At 40.4% G+C, this 27,528-nt stretch overlaps 1 protein-coding gene across 1 annotated transcript in view; it reads right to left on the bottom strand.

Annotated features, from left to right (window-relative positions):
* The window catches only part of Ccdc18 (coiled-coil domain containing 18), a 77,290-nt gene that overhangs the window by 23,605 nt on the left and 26,157 nt on the right, over positions 1–27,528 (bottom strand). Inside the window, exons 12-23 of the mRNA XM_048351981.1 lie at positions 25,306–25,526; positions 22,172–22,282; positions 21,359–21,490; positions 18,663–18,797; positions 18,424–18,501; positions 16,091–16,207; positions 13,488–13,655; positions 12,002–12,144; positions 8,024–8,187; positions 6,885–7,098; positions 2,710–2,809; positions 5–121 (exon numbers count right to left, since the gene is read on the bottom strand). Of these exons, the coding sequence (XP_048207938.1) occupies positions 5–121; positions 2,710–2,809; positions 6,885–7,098; positions 8,024–8,187; positions 12,002–12,144; positions 13,488–13,655; positions 16,091–16,207; positions 18,424–18,501; positions 18,663–18,797; positions 21,359–21,490; positions 22,172–22,282; positions 25,306–25,526 (1,700 nt within the window). The remainder of the gene's footprint in view (positions 1–4; positions 122–2,709; positions 2,810–6,884; positions 7,099–8,023; positions 8,188–12,001; positions 12,145–13,487; positions 13,656–16,090; positions 16,208–18,423; positions 18,502–18,662; positions 18,798–21,358; positions 21,491–22,171; positions 22,283–25,305; positions 25,527–27,528) is intronic.

Raw genomic sequence — 27,528 nt, 5'->3', positions numbered from 1 at the left:
TTACCTGTTTATTGCACTCTTTAAGTTCTAATTCTGACTTTTCCAGAGTACCCTCTAATTTAATTATTTTTTGTTCCATTTCTCCTCTGTGTTCACGAATAGTCATATCCAAATGTGTAACCTGAAAATAAAAGTAATAAATTGTTGTTCAACTTTATTCTAATGTAAAAATTTGCATGGTTAGAATGTGATTTAGAATTTTCTTTAGTGATATAACTACAAGGTTAACTAACCTCAAATAAATTATTTTTTCAATAAGAAAAATAATCAGATGCTGGTGGCCCACATTTAATTCTAGCTACTCAAGAGGCTATGATCTAAGTTTCCTAGTTTGAAGCCAGTAGAAAAGTAGAAAACTCTGTGTGACTTTGACCTAGAAAAAAGCTGGAAGTAGACTGTGGCTCAAGTGGTAGAGCACCAGCCTTGAGTAAAAAAGCTAAGCAAGAGGCTGGGAATATGGCCTAGTGGCAAGAGTGTTTGCCTCCTATACATGAAGCCCTAGGTTTGATTCCTCAGCACCACATATACAGAAAAGACCATAAGTGACACCGTGGCTCAAGTTGGCAGAGTGCTAGCCTTGGGCAAAAACAAGCCAAGGACAGTACTCAGGCCCTGAGTTCAAGGCCCAGGACTTGTTAAAAAAAAAAAATAAAAAAGCTAGGCAAGAATATGAGTCCCTGAGTTCAAGCTCTAGTACAGGGAAAACACATTAAAAAAAAAAATAGAGGAGGGTGGGAATATGGCCTAGTGGAAAGAGTGCTTGCCTCCTATACATGAAGCCCTGGGGCTCAATTCCTCAGCACCATATATATAGAAAACAGCCAGAAGTGGCGCTGTGGCTCAAGTGGCAGAATGCTAGCCTTGAGCAAAAAGAAGCCAGGGACAGTGCTCAGGCCCTGAGTTCAAGGCCCAGGACTGGCCAAAAAAAAAAAAGGAAAGCAAAGAAGAAAAATAATCATTATTTACTAGTAACGACTCAAGCCCATATGTTTGATACAGAAGAAACTTAACAAGCTACAATTCCTTCATGGATGATGTTTCAGACCTTATTTTTTGGTGGAGAAATTTTCTATAAAGAGTAAAAAAAAAAAAGAGTAAAAACACATATAAATATTTTCATTAATCCAACATTTATGTGGCAGCAACTTTTTGCGGGGTGGGGGTGGGGATTCTGGTATTTGAGCTCAGTGCTTTGTGCTTGCTAGGTAAGTTAGACAAGTGTTCTACCACTTGAGCCTTGCCACGAGATCAATTTGCTTTTGTTTATTTTTCAGATATAGATTCCCATTTGTGCCCAGAGCCTGCCTCAAACACAATCCTCTTATCTCCACCACCCACACAGCTGTGAGTGTAAACATATCCCACTATATGAAGCTTGTTTTTGTTTTTCTTGCTCGTCTTAGGGCTTGAACTCAGGTCCTGGGCAATGTTACTGAGCTTTTATACCCAAGTCTAGTGTATTCTACCACTTGAGCTCCATATCTGGCTTTTTGGTGGATAATTGGAGATAAGAGTCTCACAGATTTTCCTGCCCAGGAATGGCTTAGAACCACAGTCCTCGGATCTCAGCCTCCTTAGCAGCTAGGATTATAGGCATGAGCCACAGGTGCCTGGCTTCAAGCTTGTTTATTGAGATAGGTTCTTACTAAATTTCATAACCTAAAACATTATTTCCACTTGGAAGTATAGTTGCAATTACAGGCATGTATCATCATGTTCAGGCTGAGAGTAACTCTTAAGTCCAATTTCTTGCTGATAGAGGGTAAAGTAAGAGACCAAAATGCTCTACTACAAACCTTCATTCTCAAAACCCAGCATTAGAGCTGGGGGTGGGATGTACTTGGTGATAGAGGGCTTGCCTAGCATGTCTGGAGCTCTAGGTTGAATCCCCAGCACTACACACACACATACACACACACGTATATACACATACAGAGAACTAAGTGTAATGGCAGACACTTGGGAGGCTGAGGCAGGAGGATCTTCAGTTTGAGGCCAGCCTAGGCTACCTACAACAAAATGAAAAATAAAAATTCATCTTGAGTGTAGTAGTTCATATCTAGAATCCCATGTTTTTGGTAGATAGGGATAGGAAGAAGTTCATAACTCTATCTCAACAAATTAGACTAGTATTCAAGAGGTGTAGGCAAAAAGCATGAGATCCTATCTAAAAAAGAACTGGAGTAGCCATGCCAGTGGCTCACACCTGTCATTCTAGCTATTCAGGAAGCTAGATCTGATGATGACAGAAGGCAGTTAGGTCAGAAAAGTCCATGATAATCTGATCTCCAATCAACTACCAAAAAGCCAGAAGTAGAGCAGTAGCTTGAGTGGTAAAGCACTAGCCTTGAGCACAAAATCTCAGGGACAGGGCCCAGGCCCTGAGCTCAAGCCCCAGGACTGACACAAACAAACAAAAACAAGTAGAACAAACAGGACTAGAAGTATGGCTCAAGTGGTAGAACAATTCTCAGCAAACTTCAGGGTCCTGAATTCAAACCCCAGTACTGTACAAACAAACAAAAAAACCAACTACTAGACAAAACCATAAAAAATTAGATGTATATTTATAATTTAAAACGATTCATGTGCAAGTAAAAAGAAATATACTATAAAATACCTATTTTACAAAACATTAGTGACTTCTGAAACCTTGTATAATTATATATTAACAGAAAATGTCAATAAAATGTAATTAAGAAAATCAACCTGAGCTGCTCTTTGCTTTAGCTCCCAATTTCTCTCCTTGAGGGCTTGATCCATTTCAAGGAGTTCTTGCTTTTTGTCTTCAACCTCCATCTTGCATTCTCTGCAAATTATTAAAGAAAAAAAGACCAAAGCAGATAGGAACAATACTAGTGTTTTGAACACTTATAAAAATGACATTACTTTTCCAATAAATTAAATGTAATAAAATGTATAGTTACCACAAATTTAAAGGACTCAAAGACACAATATATGAAGAAAGTGACTGACACAAAAAAGTTAAACTGTGGGGCTGGGGATATGGCCTAGTGGCAAAAGTGCTTGCCTTGTATACATGAGGCCCTGGGTTCGATTCCCCAGCACCACATATACAGAAAACGGCCAGAAGTGGCGCTGTGGCTCAAGTGGCAGAGTGCTAGCCTTGAGGAAAAAGAAGCCAGGGACAGTGCTCAGGCCCTGAGTTCAAGGCCCAGGACTGGCAAAAAAAACAAACAAACAAAAAAAACCTCTACACCCTATATGTACAAGTGACAAAAACGCATTTTAAAAAAAAGTTAAACTGTACTACTGATTATTTAGATAGGTTATTAAATCACTCCCATAGTGCTAGGATTGAATCAATGTATTTTTTCTTTTTTTGTGTGGCAGTTGTGGGGCTTGAACTCAAGGCCTGGATGCTGTCCCTGAGCTTTTTGCTCCAGGCTAGCACTCTACCACTTTGATCCACAGTGTCACTTCCAGTTTTCTGGTGGTTAACTAGAGATAAGAGTCTCATGGACTTTCCTGTCTGCGCTGGCTTTGAACTGTGATCCTCAGATCTTAGCCTTCTGGGGCTGGGATGTAGTTCAGTGGCAAAGTGCTTGCCTAGCAAGTGCAACGTCCTGGGTTCGATCCCCAGTACCAAAAAAGAGAAGACAAAAAAATACAGTTAAAAAAAAAAACCCAACCAGATCTTAGCCTTCTGAGTAGCTAGGACTATAGGCATGAGCCACCAACGTTCAAAAAAAAATTTTTTTCCCCCAGTCCTGGGGCTTGGACTCAGGGCCTGAGCACTGTCCCTGGCTTCTTTTTGCTCAAGGCCAACACTCTACCACTTGAGCCACAGTGCCACTTCCAGCTTTTTCTATTTATATGGTACTGAGGAATTGAACCTAGGGCTTCATGCATGCCAGCAAGCACTCTATCACTAAGCCACATTCCCAGCCCAGAATTTTTTTTAAACTGTATTTTTTTAGACAGATCAAGGGATTACTTGAAAATCATTTTTAATATAATAGCTGTGATTGTATTATACTAGAAGAGGTATTTATCTGGTATCTATAGTTCAATTACCATATTTAAATTACATTGTGTGTTATTATTGCTTATTGGTTGTCTCTTTCTGTAATAGTGAAGACTGAATACAAAGCTGAAAGTTGTTAAGCAGTGCTCTACCTGAGTAAATCCCAGCCCCAACCACTCTATTTCTAATGAGGATTTGATTCAATGTTTTGTTTGTAGTCAGGGTCTTGCTATGTGCCTACATTGGCCTAAGACTTACTGTTGCCTAAACTGCCCTGAAACTCAAGGTTGTCTTCCCTTAAACTTCTAAATACTGAGATTACAGGTGTATACCACCATGGATAGCTACTAATATTCTTTTTTAAAATTAAGCTTAAGTAACTACATATATTTCACAGTACACATTTTTTTTTTCCCCCAGAGCTGAGGACTGAACTCAGGATCTTGCACTTGCCAGGCAAGTGCTCTTCTGCTGAGCTGAATCTCCAGCCCCCAGAGTACACATTATAATCTTCACAATGATGAAAATTATCATTTTATGAGGCAAGCACTCTTGCCACTAGGCCATATTCCCAGCCCGAAAATCATCATTCTAATCTACAAATCCGATGAACTCTATGAACTTTAACAATAAAACCATTTCTTCCAGATCAGGTGATATGTACATTTCTTTCCTTTTGTTTAATATCATATGTTCCCTCTTTCTCTCTCATTCCCCCCACCCCTCCTATCACTACCCTTGAGCTCATATTCTTTTATTTTCATTTATTTACTTTTTGTTGTTCAGCGAGGAATTGAGCCTGGGACCTAATGTAGCTCTACCATCAAGCAACACTCCACTCTCTAAAAACCATAGGAAAGCAATTCTAAAGAAAACTTCTTAAGGGGGCTGGGCATGTGGCCTACTGGTAGAATGCTTGCCTTGTGTACGTGAAGTCCAGAGTTCTATTCCTTAGCACCACATATACAGAAAAAGCCAAAAGAGGCACTGTGGCTTAACTGGCAGTGTGGTAGCCTTGAGCAAAAAGAAGCCAGGGACAGTGCTCAGGCCCTGAGTGCAAGCCCCAGGACTGGCAAAAAACAAAACAAGAAAAAAAAAAAAACAACAACTTCTAAGGGGGCTGGGAATGTGGCCTCGTGGTAGAGTGTTTGCCTAGCATGCATGAAGCCCTGGGTTCAATTCCTCAGCACCATATATACAGAAAAAGCCAAAAGAGGCACTGTGGCTTAACTGGCAGTATGCTAGTCCTTGAGCAAAAGAAGCTCAGGGACAGTGTCCAGGCCCTGAGTTCAAGCCCAAGGACTGGCAAAACAAACAAACAAAGACCCATAAAAAGTCTTAATAGACTTTTCAGCCAGGCCTTGCTTCAAACTGTGATCCTAAGATCTCAGTTTACAGAGTAGATGGGATTATGGGCATGAGGTACTGGTACTCAGCTATTAGTGGATGTTAGATGGTAGAATATGTTTTGGAAATAAGTTTGATCACACCTGCTAATAAACTACATTAAAAAAAAAAAGAGATGGGGGGCTGGGGATATGGCCTAGTGGCAAGAGTAGTTGCCTGGTATACATGAGGCCCTGGGTTCAATTCCCCAGCACCACATATACAGAAAATGGCCAGAAGTGGTGCTGTGGCTCAAGTGGCGGAGTGCTAGCCTTGAGCAAAAAGAAGCCAGGGACAGGTCTCAGGCCCTGAGTCCAGGCCCCAGGACTGGCCAAAAAAAAAAAGAGATGGAGGGGCTGGGAATATGGCCTTGTGGCAAGAGTGCTTGGCTCCTATACATGAAGCCCTAGGTTCGATTCCTCAGCATCACCTATGTAGAAAACGGCCAGAAGTGGTGCTGTGGCTCAAGTGGCAGAGTGCTAGCCTTGAGCAAAAAGAAGCCAGGGACAGTGCTTAGGCCCGGAGTTCAAAGCCCAGGACTGGCCAGAAAAAAAAAAAAAAGAGATGGAATGAGATAACAACAAAAATAATTTCTGCCTTAAACATTATCTGATACTAATATAGCGAAGGGTCAAAGTTATAAGGAAATGAGTTTGTGTTTCAGCTTAGTTTGAAATGCCTCCTAAAATATCCATGTGGAGAAAACTGTTGTAGACATATATTGAATCTGGAGTGTAAGGAGAAATAGGTTTGGAAATACCTAACACATAGTATTTAAATTAACCAAGTGTGGGTTCATGGATAGAGAAGGGGGTCCTCCTATACTGAATCCAGGGATATAGCATCTAACTTTCTAGGACATTTTTGTGTTCTTTATCATATTCTTTATTTTACATTTTACCCTTCAGTTGTAACTGTTTTTCTTTTCTGGACCTATGGGAATACTCTAGCTCTGGTCTAGTTCTCCATTTTCACTCACTAGTGATATAGAATTTCGTTATCACTGCTAACCTAAAAATTCACATTTCAGAGCTGGACTGACTTGTTTAACTGTTAAACTGTTCTCTGCACTCTACATTTAAAATATTACTTTGGGCACTTTACGTAGGTTTCTTAAGCTTGAATCTTTTCAACTATAAAAAGGTAATGAAACATATCCAGTAGGTTTGTTTTAAGGGAAGCAGGTGAGATTATATGTGAAATCTCCTATATAGTCCTGGCTTAAAAGATGGGTTTAATACAAAGAATAACAATGTTTTGGTTGTGGTTTTTTTTTTAGATCAGGGTAAAATGGTCCAAAGACTTAGGGTAGAATTATTAACCAATAGTAATAACTGACTCAGTTAGATGGAACATGGGATGGGAAAACTATAATGAGCCACAGTGAGCTAAAGGCAACTAAGAAGTGTGGACAGGTAGAAATCAACAAACTTTACTGTATGATCCAAGGATTCATAGAAAATAAAATAATACTTGTAATTGTGAAATCATTTTGTATTATTTAGCTTACCTAAGTTCAGCTGTTAGATCCTTTATAGTAGTATATTTTTCCTCCAATGATAACTGGGCCTTCTGCAGTACATCTCTCAATTCCTGCAGTTGTCTTAGAGTACTTTTTAATTCTCCATGAGCATTGTGTAGTTCATTCTCCAATGCTTCCCGTTTCTGCAGGGTTTCTGTTAGTTCAGTTTCAGTGTGGTGTTGTAACTTTTCTAACTCTTTCACTATTAAGAGGAAAGTATAAATTTAGAATTACATATAAACCATTAGTTATTAAGACTTTTCAGGGCTGGGAATATGGCCTACTGGCAAGGGTGCTTGCCTCGCATACATGAAGCCCTAGGTTCAATTCCTCAGCACCACATATATAGAAAAGGCCAGAAGTGGTGCTGTGGCTCAAGTTGGCAGAGTGCTAGCCTTGAGCAAAAAGAAGCAAAGGACAGTGCTCAGGCCCTGAGTTCAAGCCCCAGGACTGGCAAAAAAAAAAAAAAGACTTTTCAAAATAAAACCCCCTTTGATGCTTATTGGTGCAAATAAGAAATGTAGAAAAAAGAGTAAAATAAAATGTTCCATGGGGCTGGGAATATGACCTAGTGGCAAGAGCGCTTGCCTCGTATACATGAAGCCCTGGGTTCGATTCCTCAGCACCACATATAAAGAACACGGCCAGAAGTGGCGCTGTGGCTCTAGTGGCAGGGTGCTAGCTTTGAGCAAAAAGAAGCCAGGGACAGTGCTCAGGCCCTGAGTCCAAGGCCCAAGACTGCCCCCCCCCCAAAAAAAAAGTTCCATAACAAAAAAGAGCTTTGTAAATAATTACAATTAGAGTTAACATTCTTTGTGCCTTCCAGCCCCAACACCTCAATTTCAGTCACTTAATTCTACTTCTTTTTTTTTTTTGCCAGTCCTGGGGCTTGGACTCAGGGCCTGAGCACTGTCCCTGGCTTCTTTTTGCTCAAGGCTAGCACTCTGCCACTTGAGCCACAGTGCCCCTTCTGGCCATTTTCTGTATATGTGGTGCTGGGGAATCAAACCCAGGGCCTCATGTATATGAGGCAGGCACTCTTGCCACTAGGCCATATCCCCAGCCCCTTAATTCTACTTCTTAAACACAAATACACAAGCAACTGAACTCAGCTAACAGGTGCTTACCAGCATTTGTTTTCTTTTCTAGCTCTGTCTTTGTCTGATCTAAGATCATATCTAATTGAGAAAGATGCATTGCTTTGTTTTCTCCATCTCGTTTCAGATGCATTGTTTCTTTTTCCATTTTACATAGCTCTTCTTTGTACTGATCCATCTCAAGTTTTACTTGTCTAATTAAAAAACAATAAGTAGAATAGAATAGAATAAATAATGTGAAAAATGTAAAACATCTCTGACTAGATAAAGTCTGTAACATATGAGGGTAAATATCAACAAAATGTGTAATCAGAATCTTAAAGTAAATATTTGTATTTGTGCTATCCTGAGGCTTGAACTCATGGCTAGACACTGTCCCTGAGCTTTTTCGGTTGAGGCTACCATTTTACCACATGAGCCATAGCTCCAATGCTGGCTTTTTGGTGGCTAATTAGAGATAAGAGTCTCATAGACTTTTCTGCCTGGGCTGGCTTCAAATCTTGATCCTTAGATCTCTGCCTCTCGAGTAGCTAGGATTACATGTGTAAGCCACAGACACCTGGTTCCTATCTAAAAAATACTTTAATTCAAATCAGATCCAAGGGGGCATATACAGGTGTATTTTATATTTTAACTTTAATACTCTGGGAGAAAAAAATATTTTTTTCTGGTTGGTCTTGGGACTTGAACTCAGGATGTAGGCGCTGTCCCTGAGCTTTTATGCTGAAGGCTGGCTACACTTTGCCACTTTGAGCTACACTTTGACCTACACTTTGGCTACACAGTGCCACTTTTGATTTTTCTGGTGGTCAATTGAAGACAAGAGTCTCATGACTTTCCTGCCTGGGATGGCTTTGAGCCACGATCCTCAGATCTCAGCCTCCTGAGTAGCTAGGATTACAGGCAAGAGCTACCAGCACTGGTGAAAACATTTAATAAACTATAGTTTCAGAAGAAAAAAAGTAACAGAAAAAGAGAATACATCCTTTACGTAAGATTTTTTTGAAACAAGGAGGTAACTTATGAAGCTTAATGATTTATGAGCATTCTATCAGTATTTAGGACTTAGCCTTCCTACTAAATATCAGTATTAGTTATAATTAAGAAGAGTTGAGGGCTGGGAATATGGCCTAGTGGCAAGATCGCTTGCCTCGTATACTGAAGCCCTGGGTTCAATTCCTCAGCACCACGTATATGGAAAATAGCCAGAAGTGGCACTGTGGCTCAAGTGGCAGAGTGCTAGCCTTGAGCAAAACAAAAGAAACCAGGGGCAGTGCTCAGGCCCTGAGTCCAAGCACCAGGACTCGCCCCCCCCCCCAAAAAAAAAGAGTTGAATAAGAAGTATACTCATTACCTTACTTATGTAACTGTAACCCCTCTTACAATAAAATTGAATTAAAAAAAGAGAAGAGCTGAATATAGCTAATGTACTTTATGTATGAAACTAACAATGAAAGCTGCGGAAATTATTTATAGATAATGACTCTAATCAAGATACCTTGTAAACATACATTGAAATGTCACAGTAAAATTGTCCTCTACAGCTAATATATACCAAGTGTCTTTTAAGTCCTTTTTGTTTAGAATTCAAAAACAGCATGAGGGGGCTGGGAATGTGGTTTAGTGGTAGAATGCTTGCCTTGCATGCATGAAGCCCTGGGTTTGATTCCTCAGCACCACATAAATAGAAAAAGCTGAACTAGAATTGTGGCTAAAATGGTAGAGTGCCAGCCTTGAGCAAAAAAGTGCTCCGTCTCTGAGTTTTGTAGCAAAAAAGCACAACAAAACAAAACGAAAAACCCAAACACACATACACACACACAAAACAGTATGGGTTGGAAAAGAATAAATTACTGTTGGCTGGGAATATGGCTTAGTGGTAAAATGCTTGCCTTGCATGCATGAAGCCCTGTGTTTGATTCCTCAATACCATATATTCAGAAATGGCCACAGGTGTCACTGTGGCTCAAGTGGTAGAGAGCTAGCTTTGAGTAAAAGAAACTCAGGGATGGTGCTTAGGCCCTGAGTTCAAGCCCCAGAACTGGCAAAAAAAAAAAAAAAAGTTACTGTTTTAATTTTTGCAGTAGAAGAGGAGTAAACAATATGTAGAAAATAAAATATGCAACTTATGGAAAGGGTTAGGAGGGAGAAGAAAGAAAAATTTAAGAACATTAAAAAATAAATACCATAGGGTATGAATGTGGCTTAGTGGTAGAGTGCTTGCCTAGCATGCTTCATGAAGCCCTGGGTTCAATTCCCCAGCACCACATATAAAGAACACGGCCAGAGGTGGCGCTGTGGCTCAAGTGGCAGAGTGCTAGCCTTGAGCAAAAGAAGCCAGGGACAGTGCTCAGGCCCTGAGTTCAAGACCCAAGACTGGCAAAACATACATACATATGTACAACAAAATAAAATAAAAGGAAAAGAAAGGAAAAAGGCCGTCAAGGAGTAAGACAGGGATGAAACAGATGGATTAGAGGTATTGGTTGTGTCAAAACGTTGGGTTTTGGGGAATTTGAGAAAAGTTTTTACTTTAGAGACTGCGATGAAAGAAGTAACATCCTTAGGTAAGTGGCAGATTTCTGTTACAGCAAAAGAAAAGGTAAAGGTGAAAGAAGAATGTGTGGAGAACTTTTTGGGAATTTGTGGGAGAAATGAGGCTTGACCTGAAAATCCAGCATTTCTTGTGGTGTCTAGCATAAACAAGCATAGTTATAATTCAGATTTTAGAGAAATTATAGATAATATAAATGGTAAAAATCAGGGACAAACTATGCCAGTGTGCTTTTGAAGTACGGCAGAAATCAGGATCATTAAGTTTTTTGTTTTGTTTTGCTTTTTAAATGAGAACCCAAGATGTCAGGGAGAGTAGCTATAGAATCAGGAGAGATTAACAGTAAGTGGTCTAAAAGTGCCAACAACAGTGAGGGATGAGATGATCTGATGATATTAGGTCCTCAGAGCATAGTATGCTAATTCTAGGTCTTGATGTTCTGGTACTAGAGCTATGGAGAAAAATTTTTACTTCAGAGACTGGGGTGAAAGAAGTAATATCCTTAGGTAAGTGTCAGATTTCCGTTACCGCAAAAGAAAAGGTAAAGAGTGTGTCTCAGATAAATTGTGAATCATAGAAGGTTCAGTGAAAGTCTTCAGAACTTGGGAGAAAGGAGAATGTGTGGAGAACTTTTTGGGAATTTGTGGGAGAAATGAGGCTTGACCAGAAAATCCAGCATTTCTTGTGGTGTCTAGCATAAACAAGCATAAAGTTATAATGTGAATAGTCTTCATGGACTTCAAACAGACAGTAATTAGTATGTGGACATCTTTTTTGTTGTTGTTGCTGGGCGTGAGAACTGTGCTTAGGGCTTGGGAATTGTCCCTGAGCTTTTTTTGCTCAAGGCTAGCACTATACAACTTGAGCCACAGAGCCACTTCTGCCTTTATCTGTTTATGTGGTACTGAGGAATCAAACCCAGGGCTTCATGCATGCTAGGCAAGCAGTCTTCCACTAAGTCATATTCCCAGCCCTGAGTATATTTTTAATACTGTCAATTCTTGACAAAGTAGAAGTCTAAAGAAAGTAGATATTGATTTCAGGCCCTGAATTGCTTTCTTAAACAATTAAATACTGATAAAATCAGAACTTCTGGGGCTGGGAATATGGCCTAGAGGCAGAGTGCTTGCCTCGCATACATGAAGCCCTGGTTTCGATTCCTCAGCACTACATATATAGAAAAAGCCAGAAGTGGTGCTGTGGCTCAAGAGGTAGAGTGCTAGCCTTGAGCAAAAGAAGCTCAGGGACAGAACCCAGGCCCCAAGTTTAAGCCCCAGGATGGGCAAAAAAATAAAGCCATGAAAGGCATGAAAGAGATATAAAGGAAAATGCTATAGGATCACAGACTATGAAAAAACTTATTCCTTAGGCAAATGTTTCACCAGACATTGTCTAATTTTGATACTACTGATATAAAAATAGGAAGCTAATCAAAACTAGCCGTCACATTTTACCTGGCAGTACCAGTAAGCTCAATGACTTTTTGTCTTTTCAAATCTGCCTCATGTGCAGCTGCTTCATATTTTTCTTCCATTTTTCTCAGCTTTTCAGAGGAACCTTCTCTTTGTTTTTGAAGCTCTTGTTCTAGTTTTGATACCTTTTAAATCAATTTTTGGTTAATAGTTTAAATTCAATCACAAGAAAAATAATTTTTTAAATATGCAGAACATTCTCTTGCTCAGTTTCAAGATGTCTTATAAAAATCAAAGCAAGGGCTGGGAATATGGCCTAGTGGCAAGAGTGCTTGTCTCGTGTACATGAAGCCCTGCGTTCGATTCCCCAGCACCATATATATAGAAAACAGCCAGAAGTGGCGCTGTGGCTCAAGGGGTAGAGTGCTAGCCTTGAGCAAAAAGAAGCCAGGGACAGTGCTCAGGCCCTGAGTCCAAGGCCCAGGACTGGCCAAAAAAAAAAAAAAAAAAAAAAAAAAAATCAAAGCAAGCTGGGAATATGGCCTAGTGGCAAGAGTGCTTGCCTCGTAAATATGAAGCCCAGGGTTCGATTCCCCAGCACCACATATATAGAAAGTGGCGCTGTGGCTCAAGGGGTAGAGTGCTAGCCTTGAGCAAAAAGAAGCCAGGGTCAGTGTTCAGGTCCTGAGTCCAAGAAGAAAAAAAAAAATCAAAGCAAGCCTCACACAATGGTGCCCACTTATAGTCCTAGATACCAGGGAGATTGAGGAATAGGTTGAGTCCAGACATTTGGGACCAGTCTAAGCAACATTAAAGTAAGAAGAATTGAACATGGAGGATATAGCTCAGTGGTCAGGCACTTCCCTTGCACATGTGAGAACCAGAGCAAGAAATGGTAATAATGAATAATAGTAAATGATATAAACGATGTCCTTTTTACTGTTCCTAATTTTTTTTTTTTTTTTTGGCCAGTCCTGGGCCTTGGACTCAAGGGTCTGAGCACTGTCCCTGGCTTCTTTTTTGCTCAAGGCTAGAACTCTGCCACATGAGCCACAGCGCCACTTCTGGCCATTTTCTATATATGTGATGCTGGGGAATCAAACCCAGGGCTTCATGTATGCGAGGCAAGCACTCTTGCCACTAAGCCATATTCCCAGGCCCTAACTTCAAAGTTTAACATTCCCATTCTCAGGGCCTGGGCACTGTCCCTGAGCAATTTTTGCTCAAGGTTAGCACCTTTTTGAGCCAGAGTGCCACTTCGAGTTTTCGGGAGTTAATTGGAGATAAGAGTCTCACAAACTTTCCCACCTAGGCTGGTTCTGAACTGTGATCCTCAGAGCTCAGCCTCTTGAGTAGCTACGATTACAGGAGTGGGCCACCAGTGCCTGGTTCATGACTTTATCTATATTTACAATATTACTCTAGAACAACCTGAAATTTATAATCAGCTATTTATACAACTACAAAATCTAATTACATTAAAATTTTCTATTTCACACAAATAAAACTTTTAGCCAATTATCCCTACCTGCTTTTCAAGTTTAGTCTGAATGTCTTCTAACTCTCCATTTCTAATTGTCTCCTGCTGTAACATTTGCTGCTGTTGCTGAAGAGTATGTTGTAGAATGACATTTTGCTCAGTAGTCTCCTGAAGACTGTGATTCCTTATCTTTAGTTCTTTCTGCAAACAATATACCTAACAAATAAACATAACATTATAATGACATATTTCAAATAAGAAACAGTAAAATGTAAATGCTGTCTTCTGGGTAATTATATGGAGATAATCTCAACTTGTTTATCTTTTTTATTTTTATTTGTTTTTTGCCAGTCCTAGGGCTTGAACTCAGGGCCTGAGTACTGTCCCTGGCTTCTTTTTGCTCAAGGCTAGGACTCTGCCACTTGAGCCACAGCGCCATGTGTGGCCATTTTGTATATATGTGGTGCTGGGGAATCGAACCTAGGGCTTCGTGCATACGAGGCAGGCACTCTTGCCACTAGGCCATATCCCCAGCCCTAATCTCAACTTGTTTGACAACTGTATTTATGAAAAAGTAAGGCTCATTTTTCAGATGAGGAGAAGTATTCTTATCCTAGCTACTCAGGAGGTTGAGATCTGAGAATTGTGGTGTAAAGCCAGACTGAACCAAAAAGTCTGTGATACATTTTTTCCCCTGGACCTGCAGTTGATATGCTTAAGTGCTGTCCCTGAGTTTCTTTTGCTCAAGGATAACCCTCTACCACTTAAGCCACAGCACCACTTCCAGTTTTCTGGTGGTTAATTGGTTAATAAGAGTTTCACAGACTTTCCTGCCTGGGCTGGCTTTGAACCACCACGATCCACAGATCTCAGCCTCCTGAGTAGCTAGGATTACAGGTGTTAGCCACCGGCAACCAGCTTTTATACTATTTCAGGCACTAGTGGCTCATGTCTGTAATCTTAACTACTCAGGAGGCCAAGGTCTAAGAATAAGGTTCAAAGCCAGCTTGGACAAAAAAAGTCCACAAGACTATCTCCAATTAATTACCAAAAATTGTAAGTGGAGTTGTGGCTCAAGTGGTACAGCACTAACTCCAAGCAAAAAAGCTCAGGAATATCACCCGGGCCCTGAATTCAAGCCCTAAGACCAACATACACACAGACACACAAATACACACACACACACACACACACACACTTGTGTGCTAAATAAAATGATACTTGTATACCAGGTGCTAGCTCAGGCCTATAATCTGAAGTACTCAGGAAGCTAGGAAGCTAAGATTTGAGGATTGTGGTTCAAAGTCAGACAGGGCAAGAAAGTCTGTGAGACTCTTATCTCCAATTAGCTACCAAAAAACTGAAAGTGGGGCTGTGGTTCAAAATGGTAGAGCAATAGCCTTGAGCAAAAGAGCTCAGGGAGAGCGCCCAGGCCTGAATTCAAGCCCTACAACCAACAAAAGAAAAAGATACTTGTATTTTAAAAAGTCAAAGTACACATGGTTTATATGTACTGAAATAGAGAAATAAATGGACGTATGTTAGACATACAACAACCTTCATGGTTAGAGGTAGAGAGAATACATGAACATATAAAATCTGAAGATTTCTCCCTCCTTTTTCCCCTTTCCTTGCTTTCAACCAACTGAAATAACATGCACAGTCATTTCTATGTTTTTTGCTCTTTTCAGCCTGTTATATAATTACATGATTTGCTTATAAGCCTACCCTCCTCCCCGCTTTGTATATATTGTAGGACACAGTATTTCTTAGTAGCCCTTGACCTTTTGATTATTGATACATTCGGCTGATCCTCAGATCTCAGCCTCCGGAAGAGCCAGGATTACAGGTGTGAGCCACCTGCAACTAGCTAAATCTGATTCTTAATTCTTAAAATTAATAGAAAAAAAACAAAAGCAATATGGAAAAAGGTTGAACATTCTTATACTTCTAAATTTAAAAGAAAGTTCTAAATGTTACTCTTTTCATATTAGAACTATTCTATGATATTGGTAATTCATTCCCTAAAAATAAATAAGTCAGAAATGTAAAGTGTTGTGACTGGGAATATGGCTTAGTGGTACAGTGCTTGCCTAGTATGCTTGAAGCCCTGGGTTCAATTTGTCAGTACCACATAAACAGAAAAAGCCAGAAGTGGTGCTGTGGCTCAAGTGGTAGAGTGCTAGCCTTGAGTAAAAGAAGCTCAGGGACAGTGCCCAGGCCCTGAATTCAAGCCCCAGGACTGGCAAAAAGAAAAAGAAAGAAGGGGCTGGGGATATGGCCTAGTGGCAAGAGTGCTTGCCTTGTATACATGAGGCCCTAGGTTTGATTCCCCAGCACCACATATACAGAAAATGGCCAGAAGTGGCGCTGTGGCTCAAGTGGCAGAGTGCTAGCCTTGAGCAAGAAGAAGCCAGGGACAGTGCTCAGGCCCTGAGTCCAAGCCCCAGGACTGGCCAAAAAAAAAAAGAAAAAGAAAGAAATGTAAAGTATCATATCTTATGTGATATTAAAATGACCTTTTCTTTAATATGAAATTAATTTGCATTTAATATTAATATATAAAATATACTTTTATAGTATATTGAAAATATTATTAAAAAACAAATCACTTGAAAATTTTTCTCTATATAAGGGAACTGTTAATTTACCTCTTCAGATTTCTTCTTCAATTGTTTTTCAAACTTTTCTTTATTTCCTTCCAACTGATTTAAATGCAAAGCAAGTTCTTCCTTACAAATTTCCAGTGCTGAATCTAATTGTCTGACCTAAGCAGGTAAAAAGCAAAAATAACCAAAAAAGTAAAATCAACTGATATTAGCAAATTCTAATTACATGCTTCATAATTTTTTAGGATGCTTCTAATATTACCTTACTGCTTCAAACAGAAAGTATTCAATCCTACTGAGAATATAAAATGCTATTACAGAAGAGATGTACTGAGAAAACAAATTCATTATTACAAATTGGAGAACCAAATAGAACCATTCTATGGAGTCCTGAAGGAAACAGGAGTTGAACAAGTGGAGAAGAACATTCTTAGAACTATTTCGAAAAGGGAATCTTGAAGCCACAGTTACTGAAGAACGCCTCACTTGACTGTCTATATTACCACAATAGTCTGTAGACTAAACAGTCTAATTTTCAAGCCATGTGTGGTGGCTCATGCCTGTAATCCTAGCTACTCAGGAGGCTGAGATCTGAGGATCATGTTTCCAAGCCAGCGCAGGTCAGTGAGACTCTTATTTCCAATTAACCATCAGAAAACTGGAAGTGGCTCAAATTGCACAGCACTAACCTTGAGCTGAACAGCTCAGAGATAGGGCCCAGGCCCAGAGTTCAAGCCCCATGATGGACAAAAAAAAAAAAAAAAAAAGCCTGTAATTTTCAATGATTGTCTTTCCTATGATCTGTAGCCTGTAATTATTATTATTTATTGGTACTAGGAGTTGAACTCAGGGCATTGGGCTTCCTAGATAAAAGCATTACCATTTGAGTCACATCCTCAGTCTGATAATTTTTAAATTGATATGTTTTATGAAAAATAAAAATATATCTAAGTTTTCTTTCTTGAGCAAGAAAAATGGCACTAGTACTTGTATTTTACAACCTGATAATTATCAGTGCAATAATTTACTTGGACAAGGTTCACTACTTAATGTTGATTATAAGATTACTGAGAAACAGGGCTACCACATGGCATCAACAAATCACTCTACAGTTTGTTCATTCAAGGGAAAAATGTGCCTTGATGTAGAGATTTGAGGACTGGCATGGTTCAGTGGTAGAACACTTGCCTGGTATGCATAAGGCCCCAAGTTTATCCCCTAGTACTGCAAAACAAAAAAAAGCACAAAGGGAGGATGAGAAGGAAGTAAACTGGAGGTAGGGAAGGCTGGAGGAAGGGAGGAAGGAGAAGTAAGGAGGAAGGGAGGCTGTGAATGTGGCATAGTAGTAGAGTGCTTGCCTAGCATCACAAAGCACTGGGTTCAATTCCTCATTACCACATAAGCAGAAAAAGTGGTGCTGTGGCTCAAGTAGTAAAGTGCTAGCCTTGAGCACAGGGACAGAGCCCAGACCCTGAGTTCAAGTCCCAGGACCGGCAACAAAAAAAGAAAGAAAGGGAGGAAAGGAAAGAGAAGGGGAAGAAGGAAGAAAGGATAAACATTGGGGTCCAATGTGTTGGTACATTCCTATATTCCCAGCTATGAGGTAGGAAGAAAGAAAACGATTGTGCTCTGGGGCTGGTCCAGGGCAAAAGCATGAGAAGATATATGAAAAATATACTAAAACAAAAAGAAGCAGAGACATGCCTCAAGTGTTAGAATAATTGCAGGTACAAGGCGCCGAGTTCAAATCTCAGTACTGCCAGAAACAAAACCAAGAAAAGGGGCTGGGGATATAGCCTAGTGGCAAGAGTGCCTGCCTCGGATACATGAGGCCCTAGGTTCGATTCCCCAGCACCACATATACAGAAAATGGCCAGAAGCGGCGCTGTGGCTCAAGTGGCAGAGTGCTAGCCTTGAGCGGGAAGAAGCCAGGGACAGTGCTCAGGCCCTGAGTCCAAGGCCCAGGACTGGCCAAAAAAAAAAAAAAAAAAAAAAAAAACCAAGAAAAAACAAAAAACTTAGTGCCATCTGACAGCACTACAATCTTAAAACATGTGAAGATTATGAGACTGTCAATGGGGGGTTTGAGAATATGTACCTCCTGATGTGAAGCATCATCCTGGAGGAACACAGTCAGTATAACCCATGTTGTGTTCTTGTCTTTCCAGACTTTTCAAAAGATTCAATGTCATGGAAAAAAGGAGGCAGGCAGTTGGTCTAGATTGGGGCACTTGAAAACATAAATTATACTGAACTGTAGATTAGTACAAGAAAAAGGAAGTAGTGTTGTGGCTCAAAGTGGTAGAGCATTAGCCTTAAGCGAAAAAGCTCAGGGTCAGCACCCAGGCCCTGAGTTCAAGCCCCAAGATGCTTGCCTTGATTGTTTCTTCAGATACTTGGCTCTGTAATGCTTTCAAAGCTTCATCTTTCTTAATATTTTCCTTTTCCATTTCCTGAAATCACACAAATTGAAAGGAAAAATAAGGACATGAGTAAACATTTTTGAACTAGTAACAGGAAATAGCACAAATCATCTATTCAAGGTAAGTTATAGAAACATAAACTTAATACATTAATCAGCTATTAAATAAGAGTTTTATAAAGATGACTTTACCCCTTTGCTTTCAGTCAGGAGTCTATCAAGTGATTCAAGATGATGTTGTTTACGTATTATATCTTGTTGCAACATGGACATAGTCTTTTCTTGTTCTTTGAATTGTTGGTCTTTTTTCTCTAATTGAGCTTCAAGCTAAATAAGAAAACCAGTATTTTTATATTACATTTAAATTTTGTTTGAAATACCTAAAATATAATGAAAAGAATACCCCCAAGTGAAATTAACATTGAAACCACACAAATTTTTGCATTTTACAATTCTTACAGGCTAGGCATGGTAACTCAGGCCTGTAATTCTAGCTACTTGGGAAGAAGAAATGAGGAGGATTGTGGTTTGAAGCCAACTTGGACAGGTCAGCAAGACCTCACCTCATCTCACACCAGTAAGTCAGGTGTGATGGAACAAGCTATGAGGGAGGCTATAGGTAGGTAGATTAAGGTCTAGTCCAGCACCTGGCAAAACCATTAGATCCTGCCTAAAAGAGTAGCCTAAACACAAAAAGGGCTGGAAGTGTAGCTTAAGTGACCAAAGATCAAAAACATAAGGCCAGTAAGTATGAAAGAAGGAAGGAAGGGAAGGAGGGAGGGAGGGAAGGAGGGAAAGAAGGAGGAAAGGAGGGAGGGAGAAAGAGAAAGAGACAAAGAGGAAGAGAGAAAGAGAGAAAGAAAAAAAGAGAAGAAAGAAAGCAAGTACACATCTATTTTCCCTTTCCTCTTTTATCTTTGCTAAAATTAGTTGGTATAACTAACTTCTGGCATGTTTCATCCTTTTTTTTTTTGTCTTTTTGGAAGTCATGGAGCTTGAACTCAGGGCCTGGGTACTGTCTCAGAGCTTTTTCACTCAAGGTTAGCACTCTATCACTTCAAGCCACAGTGCCACTTCCAGTGTTTTGGTGATTAACTAGAGATGAATCTCACAGACTTTCCTGCCCAAGTTGGCTTCGAACCGTGATCCTCAGCCTCAGCTTCTTGAGTAGCTAGGATTATAAGCGTGAGCCACTGGTGTCCAGTTCTTACATATATTTCTGTGGTTTTTTTTTATTAGATACATATATTCACAGACAATAAGACATGTATTTTTGTCTTGAACATTTACATCTCTTAAGACAATACTATTTTAAATATTTATATTCATGATGACATGAATAGATATAGTTCATTTACTTAAAAAAAATCTAGTTTGGGGGCTGGGGATATGGCCTAGTGGCAAGAGTGCTTGCCTTGTATACATAAGGCCCTGGGTTCGATTCCCCAGCACCACATACACAGAAAACGGCCAGAAGTGGCACTGTGGCTCAAGTGGCAGAGTGCTAGCCTTGAGCAAAAAGAAGCCAGGGGCAGTGCTCAGGCCCTGAGTCCAAGGCCCAGGACTGGCCAAAAAAAAAAAAAAAAAGAAGAAGAAAGAATAGAAAAGAAAAGGAAAAAAAATCTAGTTTGTTTACTCTTTTGCCTAAGCTGTTAAGATAGAGATAGCTTTTTAAAAATTTTTTTAGGGGGCTGGGAATATGGCCTAGTGGCAAGAGTGCTTGCCTCCTACACATGAAGCTCTGGGTTCGATTCCCCAGCACCACATATATGGAAAACGGCCAGAAGGGCCACTGTGGCTCAGGTGGCAGAGTGCTAGCCTTGAGCAAAAAGAAGCCAGGGATGGTGCTCAGGCCCTGAGTCCAAGGCCCAGGACTGGCCAAAAAAAAAAAAATTTTTTTTAGGGATTGCTTAATTTTAGTCCAAATGCCTTTCATTTCATTTTTGTTGCTCATTGCATTAGCTTTCTATTATGATGTAGAACAGAAATAATAACAGCAGATATTTTTGCCTTCTAATCAATCATAGGGGAACCCGATTCAGTCTTTTACCACTAAGTATGTTATCTCTTGACTGTTTCTATAAATCATAATATAATATAAATAATCAGATTAGGGAAATTCTCTTCCATTCCTAGTTGACTGAGAGTTCTTATTGTAAGAGAATGCTTTTTTTTTGGGGGGGGGCCAGTCCTGGGCCTTGAACTCAGGACCTGAGCACTGTCCCTGGCTTCTTTATTTTGCTCAAGGTTTGAGCCACAGCACCACTTCTGACTTTTTCTATATATGTGGTGCTAAGGAATCGAACCCAGGGCTTCAGGTATACAAGGTAAGCATTCTACCACTAGGCCATATTCCCAGCCTCTGGAAGAGAATGCTTAGTGGTAGAGTGCTTACCTAACATGCATGAAGCACTGGGTTCAAGTCTCATCAGTACCATAGAAAAAGCCAAAGTGGGGCTGCAGGTCAAGTGGTAGAGCTCTAGCCTTGAGCAAAAGAAGTTCAGGGACAGTGCCTAGGCCGAGTCCAAGCCCCTGAACTGGCAAAAGACAAATTAACAATGTAATTCTAATTATAGTTCTTTTTTTTTTTCCAGTCCTGGGATTTGAACATAGGGCCTTGGAACTGTTTGTGAGCTTCTGTTTGCTCCAGGCTAGCACTCCAACAGTTAAGCCACAGCACCACTTCCAGCTTTTTCTGTTTATGTGGTACCGAGGAAACAAACCCAGGGCTTCATGCATATTAGGGAAGTACTCTACCACTAAGTTACATTCCCAGCCCAAACTGCAGTTCTTGACATTAACTTTTCTGTGTCTCATATACAAAAGTAAAAAACTGGGCTAGTAATGTTTGAAGTTCTTTGCATCATTATTAAATACAAATCACTTACTTTTTCAATCTGTTTTTCCATTTCTTTATGCTGTTCAAGATGAATTTTCTTTGCTTTTTCAAAGGCTAAACAAATTTTTTCATGCTCTGTATTAATATTAGTTTCCAGACTTCTAATCTTATCATTCTTTTCCTAGAAATATAAAACATGGTAAAAGAATATAACTGAAGGGCTAGGAGCTTGGCCTAGTGGTAGAATGCTTGCCTAGCATGCAAGATGCCCTGGGTTCAATTCCAAGGTACCACATATACAGAAAAGCCAGAAGTGGCACTGTGGCGCAAGTAGTTGAGTGCTAGCCTTGAGCAAAAAGAAGCTCAAGAGCAATGCCCAGGCCCTGAGTTCAAGCACCACTACTGGCCAAAAAAAAAAAAAAAAAAGAAAGAAAGAAATTGAAAGCCAGTTTTATATGAAAATATATTAAGTCAAGCAATAATTCTACCATACTTTATCCTTGAGAAACCACAGTAGTTAATATTGCAAAATGAGTTTACACTATTAAAAAAAATTCAAGAACATGTCAAAAAAACTGGCATTCCCTTGTTTCTATTAGTACAAAAATGACCAAACTTGGAAAACACATTGTCCTGTTAGCCTATTATCTTAGAAACATAGAAACAACTGGTTAAAGAGCTTTATAGAATTTGTAGTTCATACTATACTTCTTTAGTTATGTTTTACAATGATGCTATGATAACTAACACACTACCACAAATTAAGTACCTAATATATGGGAAGAAGGTTCTATGTAAGATTAGCCTGGGATACACAGTGAAACACTGTCCGCAAAAAAATAAAAACAAAAGTAAAATTTACCATAAGTTCCTGTTCAAGTTCTGCATTTTTTGCTGCAATAGAAGAATATGCAACTATTTTTTCTTCTAGCTGTTTCTCTAGGGTTAAAAGCTGAGAACATTTCTTTGTCATCTGAAAACATATTAAAATAAATATCAAATTAGTTTTAAAAGGTAAAAATCAAATACCTGTTCCTTTTTCCAAAGCTTCATAACAGTGTATTTAAATACATTAGGCAGATTTTTTTTGTGGGGGGGGGTCGGTTATGGGGCTTGAACTCTATGCCTGGGCACTGTCCCTAAGCACTTCAGCTCACGGCTAGTGCTCTACACTTTGAGCCACAGCACCACTTCCAGTTTCTGGTGGTTAATTGGAGATAAGAGTCTCAGACTGACATGCCCACACTGACTTTGAACTGCAATCCTCAGCTCTCAGCCTCCTGAGTAGCTAGGATTACAGGTGTTAGACAGTGGTACATGCTAAGCAAGCACTCTACTACTAAGCCACATTCTCAGCCCAGATTGTAGGATTTTTATTTTATTTTATTCTAGTCCTGTGGCTTGAACTCAGGGCCTGAGCACTGTCCCTGGCTTCTTTTTGTTCAAGGTGAGCACTCTACCTCTTGAGCCACAGCACCACTTCTGGCCTTTTCTATATATGTGGTGCTGAGGAAATCTAATCTAGGGCTTCATATATACAAGGCAAGCACTCTTGCCACTAGGCTGTATTCCCAGCCCCAGCTCATACTCTTAAACAAAACCCTATGTTGAATACTGAGTATACAAGGAGATCATAGAGGACCTATGATATATGTAAAATTGTATTCACTGAACAGATACTCATTGAGCAACTCCTATATGCCAGTCATGGTTATATGTACTAAGGATCTAATAGTGAAGAAGAGAGATTAAGGTCTTGTCTTACAAGGTTATAGTGTGATGGAAAAAAAAATATAGCATAAGCAAAACAAAGGTATTTTAGGAGTTAGGAAAAAAGCAATTAGACCATGTAATAGAAAGTGACTAGCTGGGGCGTGACTTCAGGTGGAGGGCAAGGATGGCCTCTTTGAAGATGACGTGGGATGAATAATGAGAAGAAATTGGTCATGCAAAAGAAAAATCAAATATAGGGAAAAAATGTGTAGAAGGGGATTGGGAAGGTGGCTTAGTGTTCGAGTGCTTGCCTAGCATGCATGAAGCCCTGGGTTCAATTCCTCAGTACCATATAAACAGAAAAAGCCGGAAGTGGTGCTGTGGCTCAAGCGGTAGACTGCTAGCCTTGGGCAAAAGAAGCTCAAGCTTGAATTCAAGCCCCAGGACTGGCCAAAACAAAAAAAAGTGTAGAAGTACTAAGCTAAGTACAAGTTTGCTGTGTTCTAGGAAGATAGGCAATGACATAGTCTAAATGCTCAAGAGTGAGGAGGCTTGTTTTTATTAAGGAGATGTTGTCTAAACTTTTTTTTTCTTTTTGGTTGGCCATGGGCCTTGAGTTCAGGACCTGGACATTGTCCCTGAGCTCTTTTGCTCAAGGCTAGCACTCTATAGCCCTTTGAGCTACATCGCCATTTCCATTTTTCTGGTGGTTAATTGGAGGTAAGAGTTTCAGGGGACTTTTCTTTTCTTTTTTTTTTTGGCCAGTCCTGGGCCTTGGACTCAGGGCCTGAGCACTGTCCCTGGCTTCTTTTGGCTCAAGGCTAGCACTCTGCCACTTGAGCCACAGCGCCACTTCTGGCCATTTTCTGCATATGTGGTGCTGGGGAATCAAACCCAGGGCCTCATGTATACGAGGCAAGCTCTCTCACCACTAGGCCATATCCCCAGCCCCTGGGGGGACTTTTCTTTTCATGTGTTTTTTTTTTTTTTCCCCCAGTCCTGGGCCTTGGACTCAGGGCCTAAGCACTGTCCCTGGCTTTTTTTTTTTTTTTCTCAAAGCTAGCACTCTGCCACTTGAGCCACAGCGCCACTTCTGGCCGTTTTCTGTATATGTGGTGCTGAGGAATGGAACCCAGGGCTTCATGTATATGAGGTAAGCACTCTTGCCACTAGGCCATATTCCCAACCCCTTTCAGGGGACTTTTCAACCTGGGCTAGATTTGAACATTGATCCTCAGCTCAGCCTCCTGTAACTAGGATTATAGGCATTAGTCACCTGTGCCTAGATTGTCTAACCCATTTTTTTTTTTTTTTTTTTTTTGGCCAGTCCTGGGCCTTGGACTCAGGGCCTGAGCACTGTCCCTGGCTTCTTCTTGCTCAAGGCTAGCACTCTGCCACTTGAGCCACAGCGCCACTTCTGGCCGTTTTCTGTATATGTGGTGCTGGGGAATCGAACCCAGGGCCTCATGTATACAAGGCAAGCACTCTTGCCACTAGGCCCTATCCCCAGCCCCTGTCTAATCCATTTTTAAGAGCAGTAGTTACATACTAAAAGTAGTACAGGGCTGAAAGTGTGGCTTAGTGGTAGATTGCTTGACTAGCATGCATGAAGCCCTGGGTTTGATTCCCTAGTACCACATAAACAGGGGCTGGGAATATGGCCTAGTGGCAAGAGCGCTTGCCTAGTACCACATAAACAGAAAAATCTGGAAGTGGGGCTGTGGATCAAGTGGTAGACCACTAGCCTGGAGCACAAAGGCTCAAGGACAGAGCCCAGGGCCGAGTTCAAGCCTCAGGACAGACTTAAATAAATAAAATTAGTAAAAATGAGAGCAGTAATTATTTCTGGTGGTAGAATTACCAATGTTGGAAAAACAACTTTCTGTATTCTCAATATGTTCAACAAGAATCTAAGCTGGTGCAATGTAGTTTAGTTCCACTAAATTTGAGACCCATTTTCAGAGAGTATTTTCTTAATTTTAACATAAATCAAAACATGTTTCCCTGGGGAGGGGGAAGCGATGGAAAAATGAGGGAAGAGGTAACAAGTTGGATAAGAAATGTACTTACTGCCTTACATATGAAACTGTAACTCCTCTGTACTGGGACAATAAAGAAAAAAAAAAGTTTCCCAGTATGATTTTCAAAGATTTTATAACTTAATGTGGTACTAATTTCCAAAAACCTTGTAAGTCAGGACTAAAATTATTACAAAATGTCACAAGAATACCTTTCTTCCTACCTCAAAATTTAATACATATACCCAGTTAATTCCAAGCTTACTTCACTTTCGAGTTTGGTAGAATTGGAAGCTTTCTCTAGCAACTCCTCTTGAATCAGCTGAAACTGACTAGTTCGGTGAGCCATGTTAACTTTCAAATCAGAATTCTCAGCTTCTATTTGCATCAGCTTAGTGCGTAGTTCTTCTATTCCAGTAGCAAGTCGTTGCCTCTCTCTTTCATATTGCTTGTTTATTTGTTGATTTCGGCCTTTTATACTTTCTGCTAATAAACAGAAAACAAAAATTGTTCTAAATAAAACCTCAATAATTAAAAATCCATTGTTGGAGAATTTAATCACAAAGTTAGGATTTTGGGGGTTTATTGTTGTTGTTGTTTTTTTGCCAGTCCTGGCACTTGGACTCAGGGCCTGAGCACTGTCCCTGGCTTCTTCTTGCTCAAGGCTAGCACTCTATCACTTGAGCCACAGTGCCTCTTCTGGCCATTTTCTATGTATGTGGTGCTGAGGAATCGAACCCAGGGTTCCATGTATATGAGGCAAGCATTCTTGCCACTAGGCCTTATTCCCAGCCCCAGGGCTTTTGTTTTTTGTTTTTGTCGGTTGTAGGGATTGAACTCTGGGCCTGGGCACTGTTCCTGAGCTCTTCAGCTCAAGGTTAATGCTCTACCACTTGAGCCATAGCGTCACATCCAGTTTTTTTTTTTTTTGGCCAGTCCTGGGCCTTGGACTCAGGGCCTGAGCACTGTCCCTGGCTTCTTCCCGCTCAAGGCTAGCACTCCGCCACTTGAGCCACAGCGCCGCTTCTGGCCGTTTTCTGTATATGTGGTGCTGGGGAATCGAACCTAGGGCCTCGTGTATCCGAGGCAGGCACTCTTGCCACTAGGCTATATCCCCAGCCCCCCACATCCAGTTTTTTGGTGGTTAATTGAGATAAGAGTCTCACAGACTCTCCTGCACAGGCTGGCCTTGAACCGCGATCCTCAGATCTCAGCCTTAAGTTTAGGGGTGTTTTTTTTTTGAAGAATAAGAGCGATACCAAATGAAACATTTGGAAAACACATATATTAAATACTTAACAAAGAAGGCTTTAGAGCATTCACTTTTCTAAAAAGCTAAAAATTATTCCTTGTGCTAGAAATTTAAGTTATTTTTATTAAGTTTTTTGGGGGGAGTCAGTTATGAGGCCTGAATTCAGGGTCTGGGAGCTATCCCTGAGCTCTTTTTGTTTTGTTCAACTTGTGCGGCTTGGACTCAGGGCCTGTACACTGTCCCTGGCTTCTTTTAGCTCAAGGCTAGCACTCTACCACTTGAGCCACAGTGCTATTTCCAGCTTTTTCTGTTTATGTAGTACTGAGGAATGAACCCAGGGCTTTATGAATGCTAGGCAAGCAATCTACCACTAAGCCATATTCCCAGACCTTCCTGAGCTCTTTTACTCAAGGCTAGTGCTCTACCACTTTGAACCACAGCGCCACTTCTGGTTTTCTGGTGGTTAATAGGAGATAAGAGTTTCACAGGGGCTGGGAATGTAGCTTAGTGGGAGTGTGCTTGCCTAGCAAGCAAAAAGCCCTGGTTCAGTACCTCAGTAACACATAAACAGAAAAAGCCAGAAGTGGCGCTCAGCCTCTGAGTAGCTGGAATTAAAGAATGAGCCACTGGTGTCGAGCATAAATTAACAATATTTTTATGTAGTTTATGTACATATAGTATCAAAGGCTACAGATAGCATACCCTTTCTGGTCCCATCCTCTGAAATCTTGGAGGTTAAAATGCTAAGCCAGGCACCCATGGCTCATTCCTATAATCCTAGCTACTCAGGAGGCTGAGATCTGAGGATCATGGCTCAAAGCCAGTCTGGGTAGGTAAATCCTGAGACTTTTATCTCCAATCAGCTACTCAAAAGTCTGAAAGTGGAGTTGTAGCTCAAGTGGTAGAGTGCCAGCCTTGAGGGAACAAGCTCAGGAGTAGTGCCTAGGCCCTGAACTTAAACAAAACAAAAATAAAAACCTTAAGGAGAGTTATCAGAAGTTCTTGACCTCTTCTTTCTCCATTATATACATACATATCTAGTTCTACTACACCATTTAGAATATCACCAAGACAGAATATATGCTAGTCAATAAATCAAGTCTCAAAATATATATCTTTCCATTAGCATATGTTAACTGTACAAAAAATGGGTTTCAAGCAGGGCACTGGTGGCTCAAGCCAGTAATCTTAGCTACTCAGGAGGCTGAGATCTGAGGATCCTTGTTCAAAGCCAGC

This window comes from Perognathus longimembris, chromosome 7 (assembly GCF_023159225.1).
Source record: "Perognathus longimembris pacificus isolate PPM17 chromosome 7, ASM2315922v1, whole genome shotgun sequence".
NCBI lineage: Eukaryota > Metazoa > Chordata > Mammalia > Rodentia > Heteromyidae > Perognathus > Perognathus longimembris.
This window is presented reverse-complemented; position numbering and strand designations above follow the sequence as displayed.